The following is a 7,500-nucleotide window of genomic DNA, read 5'->3' as shown; positions in this document are numbered from 1 at the left end:
TTAATATAGTCACATAGTCTAGGAAGGGAATGAAAAGACCACCAAAGGGAAGAATAGCAAGAGCTTCTATGACTGACTGTTAATGTTGACAGTGATATGAAATGATTTTGCTTCAATGTCTTTTGAAAATGATGTTCTTAAAAGGAGAGTTGGCTTGGAAAGAGGTGCTGCTCATAGCATATATATATATATATATATATATATATATATATATATATATATATATATATATATATATATATGTCATTTTGATGGCAAAGATACAAGAGATTCATACTATGGGACACAACAATTTTTTTACAAGAGGAAAAAAATTACAAATGACTTTATAAACATCAGCGCATACACAGGATATACACAGGATGCTGAGTGTACAGTGACTTATTTTTGAGACTGGATCAGCTTTTGAAAATCTTGTGCAGACGAAAATGTACTTTCAACTGTAGACTGGTGGTGACCCAGGCCAGGTCATACAGGTGAGGCTGGTGATACACAATCCTGCAATGATGTGAAGGTGCTTCTTTGAGTGTTCTGAAGGTGTTTTATTCGGCAGTCCCACAGACAGCACTGTAGGGAGGTGGTGGTTGGGTGTCATCTGGAGGTTGAGGCACCTGTAGTTTCTGCAAGGGTTCCATAAGCCATCATGCATCTTGACCATGTGGAGTGATAAGGTTCTGGAACTGGAGGCCTTCTGACCAAGACCCATCTATTCTATTTCTTTGAAGGCTTTTTTTTGTGGTGAGTAGTTTCTCTAGTAACAGGCAACAGAACTCTGGACTGGGGGACCAGTTGCATGGGTTTGATGGCGGATATAACGTGGAGGGTACCCTGGGAATCTGGTGTAGTTTCAGCACAAAAAGGGTGGGTAACTCCTGCAAGGAGGTGCTGTAGATCCATAAGTCTTAATGATGAGATGGGTGGCTGTTTGAAAGGGAAACAGATTCATGAAGAAGCGATGAGCGACACCTGTTAGCAACCAGTATGGTCTAAGGAAGTCAACATCAAGTCGGGGTAGATGGTATGGGGTTGCTGTTAATGGCCACTAGTTGACCTACTGTGGCTTGTCCTAGAATCCCCTCACTGATGTATCTGCAATGGGCATTTTGAGAAGATCAAGGGCTAGCCTAGTGTAGGAACCCTCTAATCAGGAACTGATGGACTTATGTGATTCTCTCCATGTGTGCATCCAGCCAGCTGCAATTCCGGAGAAGAAGGTGTCTGGGGTCATCTCAAGGGCATATCTGCCTCCTTTGTTGAACCTGAGATATTTCAGAGGAAGAATGGTATTTCCACTCTCTAAAACCAGACAGTTTAGTCACCAAGAAGTATGGAAGACCAAGGTTTACCCAATTTATGTTTGCACCTTCATCTGGTCATTATAGGATTGTTTCTAAGCAGGCTTTGGTCATATTTAGTCCATTGATCACTAGGGTTTGGTGTGAGAATCAAGTTTTATGTTTACCAGTCTATAAAAACAGCCCTTTTTACAGTCTTGCGAGAGAGCTAGTCAGAGCTTAAATGCTGTATTTGGGCCATTAAGGTTTGGGTTTGGTAAGAATGGCCATATTTATAGTCCAATAATTGCCAGGGGTTTAGTGTGAGAACCATGCTTTATCTATACTGAGTGGATGACAACAAAGAGGTTTGAGAGAAAGTGAGTTGGAGCTAAGCACCATATTTATTCGTTAGTGGTCGGCAGTTGTTAGGCAGGCCTTGTCTGAGAACTATGCTGTCTACTAAAAGGTTCCAAGTGTAAGGTCAACTTATGCACAGGATGCCTAAAGTACACTGATTTATTGTTGAGATTTGATCTACTTTTTGATAGTATGTGGACAGAAATGTTCTTATAATAGCAGGCCCAGTAGTAACCTAGGTCAGGTGAGACAAGTGGGGCTGGTAACCCATAAGCACATGATAGTGACAGTACTCTATGAATGGCTGCTGAACTTGCCAGTTAAATCTGTGTTCTGGAGTGAAATACAGGGCTTACAATTTGGTCTGTAGATAGTGCATTAAAGGTTTCCAGAAGACAAGATTGCACAATATAGCTGATGGTTCTTTCATGCAGCACAGTTGCAGTCAGTAACCCAAGTTGTAGGTGCCCAAACAGCATTGGATAATCATCATAGACCTCAGGGATGAACCTCCTCCTAGATGTTCCAGGAAGTTGGCTGGTTTAACTTTGGAGAATGAGATTTCCTGAATTTCTGAATTACCTTCTTCAAATAACGACTAGTTTTCTTTAGCTTTCATAACATTTTACTTTGTTAGTAATTCCTCATTTTTAGTCAGACTGAAAAAGAAAATCAAACAGGTTCTCAAGAGCTCTCACTATGCTTACATTATTATTATTATTATTATTATTATTATTATTATTATTATTATTATTATTATTATTATTATTATTATTATTATTATTATTATTATTATTATTATGCTAACCCCCACAGTTGCTGTTACTGTCAGGTTACTAACAGATCCAAAGAACAAAATAATACCTGATTAAAATAGGTAATAAAACTGAAATTGTATGAGAGAAATTAAAATAATATTTGGCAAATGTTTACTCTTTCACCGAAACCCACATTAAACATCAGTTTAAAATCTTTACACTTGCCAAGTGTTTGTTTCATAAATCAACTAGGAATAATGTTTTCAACATATCAACTCAGCTCCCAGTATAACTTTCAATTTATACACCTACTCAAAGCCAAAAAATAATATGCAAAACTTCATTTCACTATTGTTAAGTTTTCAAATATATTTTTTCAGTATCTTACAGAGTCTTGCCCACCATTTATTTCAGCATTCAGCACAAATTTAAGTTATTTAAGTTTTACTGAAAACTTTCTTTTTAGCTTCAAACCAAAATGTTTTGACAACATATATTTATTATTACCAAATTTAAGACAACGCAGTTGAATAATTTCACGTCTCATTAATTAGAATTAACTGAAGTGATTAGTCTAAAATAAAAATAAAAAACAATTCATTTGAAAACTGACGTTTCTACCATATAATCTGGACCTTAGAATAAATTATGCCACTTACCACAGAAAGGGCGCAATGCCTGGCAAGCTCCTCCAGTTCCTGACCCGTCTGTAAATTGAAATATATGTTAACTGTTACAGTGACATTTCATCGAAATTTGCATCCCAACTCACTATCAAGGCAGGAACTATTCTTGATTTGAATATTTGTTTTTATTGTTGTCAAATGACATTTTATACAGTGCAAGCAACTCTTTCATTTCATAATTCATAATAATATAGAAAGAATTTACCTGTGGCACCAACAAAACATAGGAATCCATTTGAGCATTTTTTCTTTAAGTCCTTTCGAATGTGTTGGATGATTAATGAATTTGTCGCAATGGTGAAGTCTGGTGCCAGGTCGCCGGAACAGTACGACTGCTGATCTCCACTATGGAAGCAATGAACATTGAAAGATAATAATTTGCATTTCTGTGGGTGTAGAGTCCTGCTTCTCAGAATGAACAAGAGTAACTACAGTTCTCATTTTGTAGTTAAAAAGTTGTGTTAGTAGTTCCAAACCCACAATCTTTATTCCCTATGTTAATTTTAATGAATATGTGTTTTGTATTATAATAAATACTTTATAATGACTAAATTCTGATATTCTTTGTTCTAGTAGGCTTCTTAATGGTGGAATATACTTTAGACTTACCTAACAGTAATATTCATTGTCAAAGGAAGCAGAGCCTTGTTAATTCAAAAAAACATATACACCAGTATACTATTTCGATTATTTCTTTGGAAAAACTTGACTTCTTAGGCATAAAACCAACTAAAACCCAGCGTGCACTTTCATGATTGGGGCAAAAACCACAGCCCCAGTTGTGCTCTGCAACAAACTGATGTCATTCAATTTCTTGTACCGATCGACAAATTCAACGTGGCAGCCTACTGTCATTCACATCAAGAGTATCAGAGTGTATGTGGCATTCACTTAATTGCTAATGAGATAACTTTCTTGCTGAACTGCCTTGCAAGGTTGTTCAGTTTGGAGTATGAACTGAGGCATCTACATGTTCTGTGCCCCGAGCACTAGTCAATCATCCTCTATATCTGGCACAGACCCAGCCATATCATATTAAAGGCATATATTTCTTCTTTGCCTAAACAGGCAGCAATTTAATCCAAAAGTTCAAAAATGCCCTGGGGCACAAACGTGAACAAGGACCCACTAACCTAGAACACACATGTAGTCAACTACTTTCTCCTATTATGCAACAGTATGAGTGCAGTGACCAAGGATGGAGAACCTTTTCATACCTCATGGCAACGTCCCAAACAGCTTGTGCCAAAGGGGCCACTGGATTTGCCCTGACTGGTATCTGCAGACCTTGTGGGTTATGCTGCCATGATGCTTAGGCTTATGGCATTTGGTGATACTTTCAGGCAAAGAAATATGTGGAGCTTGGCACCACATCTGAGGAACACAGGGTACGAGTATGTCCTGTGCAATCCAAGGCGTGATGGCCTATCTTAGGGCATGCATAACAAAGATTGAACTCTGTGATTCATGCAGCCTTTGCTTTGAAGGTGGTTTTAGGTAAGGCACACTTGGCTGGTATGCTGCCCCTCGCAAAAACAGCATCAATGGAGACAGAGTTTTTTTTTTAAAGATTGGAGGGCACTTTGTGGCCCTTCATGGAGCTTGAGGTTGAGCATGAGGAAGAGTTGGCTACATTGGAACCCAGAGAACAATTGTTGGTCGCTAGCTTCTGGTTTGGAGGGTTAGGATTGTCCACTATTTGGCCGATAAGATTATTGCGGTTCCAGTGGGAGTCTTAGTATTGTTGGTTTGAGTGTAACTGAGAGCCATCTGTGGCACGTGTCTTGATAACCTTGCATATCATCCTTAATCTTTCCCTGATCTGGTCCACTGTGGGGCAACAGAATGGACAATGTCTGGGTCTTCCAAAGTATTGTGGTACCCACAGGAGCCCAGCCAATATTATCACATGCGTTCATCTGAAAGATGTATATATGGAACTTTGGTTATTTATCTTAAATTATGATTTCTCGCTCTATTCTGCCATCTGACTCATAATATTTTTCTTGAAGCTTTATCTGAAACCGACACATTTTTTAACATAGAGATATATTTTAATAGCATGAAAATTCACTAATTATTAAAGGTATTTTTCACTCTGGAATATGCTGAAAAAGTCTATTATCACACATTACTTGAGTTTTTATTGTATTTAACATGCTGGAGAAAGCTGGGAATATATTGGCAAATCTTTGGAGAGAATGTGGTAAACATGAGATGCTTCCTTTAGTCACCAATATTGGTTACTTTAGGGGAAACTTAGGAGTCAAAAGGAAAAAGTAGGCAGGAAAATGTGCCAGGTTAACAGCAAATTGACAAGACTCCTTGACAGCTCACTTGGCAGATTTTAAGGCCAAGTGTTCTCATGCAACTTGGGTTGCAGATCACAAAAATCTTCTAAACTGCAGAAGTTGACTCATAGATTTACTTCCCCTATAGATTTAAAACACCAGAAGCAATCCAGAATTTGGATAACCAAGGCAATATTTGTATCCACCCTTTTTGAGAGTATGTTGATAGATGTTGAAAAGGTTTCTCCTGCTCTGCCTTTCCAGACTTTATTGAATTAAAGATAGATGATGTTCCTGACTCCTTAACTTACAGTCTTGCAATCAAAAAATAGTTATTTACTTAACTAATGTAGCAACTATACTAGAGTGCCATGGAAAATTTTTAACGTGAAAGATATTTTATATAAATTTTCCATATCAAATGTAACATAAGACAAACTAACTATTATTCAGTTCACCATTATCATTTACCAGCAACTGAGAGCTGTTTCCGTTTATTTTATTGAGAGTAACGTTTCTGCATGAAACATGGTTTCTCAGTGGTATTAGAAATTTTGACCTGACACAAGTAATCTTATCCTTTTTTGGTGTTATCCAAAGTACACTGTTTTCGGAGAATAAGGGTCAAAATAACATGCTGTACTGGAGATCTTTGGGAGGATTTTTGTCAAGTCGTTGTATTAGTTCATTTAATTTTTGCTTGATAACAGCACGCAATGTTTTAAAAGGATTTGAAAGAGGAAGAAGAGTGGTAACAAATAACATGAAAAAGTATTCTTTGCCGTTCAAGGAGAACTTCCTGAATTACAAAAAAAAAAAAAAAAAAAAAAAAAAAAACAAAGGATTAGCAAATCTCAAGGAAGAATCTGTTTGATGATAACCCAAATGAGCTATAAAGAAATAAAATAAGAAATCTTGCATGAAAGACATTAATAAAAAAGACTCTTAGGCTACTGGGTTTCCAGTGGCTTGGCAGTAAGGGCTATCTTGAGATGACTTTTTGTTCCTTAGAATATGCGACACTTTCTGACTGAACACTCGAGTTTTGGGAGAGCAGGTTTCTTTAATGAGTGGCAAGATCAGGAAGCAATTATCCTTTCCTCGGTATTCTTGGAAATGAAGCTGTATGTATATCATTTACCATTGTTATGTTTGATGAGGAAACTGCTTTCCTTCTAAAGGTATTGGAATGAATACTTGCTTATATTTCATTTCGTAAAAATAACTTGCGTAAAATTCTATTTCATTCAACAAAAGAAACTTGGTTGAAGTTTATGCTAAGAGGTTCCCTGACCAGCATGCCACCTATCGTTGTGTAATAGTAATGACAGGGTATTCTCCTATAGAAGTTTGTTTTTATGTTTTCATGGCCCTTGCAGTTGTTGTAACGAGTGGTCGGAGGGAATACGAGGTGACAAGCTGGACGAAGAATTTTGAAGCAGCAGTTCGCCATGCAAAGAAAGTGCTCCTCTTTACCCACTGGTTGGGAGCCGTGCTTGATCTTGGGAGTCGACTCATTACCGTTGCTATGGAGAGCATGCAGCCTTTGACGTAGTGCCATCTCATCAGTCAAGTCTTGCTAAAGTGCCGTCTTGCCCGTCACAAACTTTGGTGTGTAGCCTACTGTCTCACCGGCAGCGGTAGACTCTGCGGCTGTAGTGTGAAGTAACACCTCAACGTTACTCTGCGTGTAATTCCAGGATAATCTGGTAAGGTCCTCTGAATTTGTTGATGCTGTAGTGAAGGTGAACTGCCACGTATCGGGAATCCTGAAGCAGAAACTATAGTGTCTACTACGTGGTTTCATCCAAATGAGGGTAAGTGATGACAGTTGTGTGCACAGCTCCCCGTCAGCCAGTCATTGTCTTGGTTACTGGTGAAGATTAGCTTCATTCGTAACTTTCTTCCTCCGCTCTTCTCCTATCGTGTAATTGCGATTTAATTGTGTTTGGCAGGAACTGGAAGTGTGCTTATTCCTTTTTTTTAGCAAAAATATACTTCCTTCGTTAATGAACATAGGTGTTGCTACGCTACTTTGGAGAAACCAACTTCTCAAAGAATAAAACAACATCATGCACATCATACAGTAAACAATACTTTTCTGGAATGTCAAAGCTCCTTAGGAAGAACA

At 37.9% G+C, this 7,500-nt stretch overlaps 1 protein-coding gene across 1 annotated transcript in view; it reads right to left on the bottom strand.

Moving 5' to 3' along the window:
• LOC136833101 (uncharacterized) overlaps positions 1-7,500 on the bottom strand; it is a 93,492-nt gene that overhangs the window by 108 nt on the left and 85,884 nt on the right. Inside the window, exons 7-8 of the mRNA XM_067094747.1 lie at positions 3,284-3,423; positions 3,052-3,099 (exon numbers count right to left, since the gene is read on the bottom strand). Coding sequence (XP_066950848.1) covers positions 3,052-3,099; positions 3,284-3,423 — 188 coding nt within the window. The remainder of the gene's footprint in view (positions 1-3,051; positions 3,100-3,283; positions 3,424-7,500) is intronic.

The sequence above is a fragment of the Macrobrachium rosenbergii genome, chromosome 51, assembly GCF_040412425.1.
Source record: "Macrobrachium rosenbergii isolate ZJJX-2024 chromosome 51, ASM4041242v1, whole genome shotgun sequence".
NCBI lineage: Eukaryota > Metazoa > Arthropoda > Malacostraca > Decapoda > Palaemonidae > Macrobrachium > Macrobrachium rosenbergii.
The sequence above is the reverse complement of the archived record's forward strand: the minus strand, read 5'-3'. Positions and strand labels throughout refer to the sequence as shown.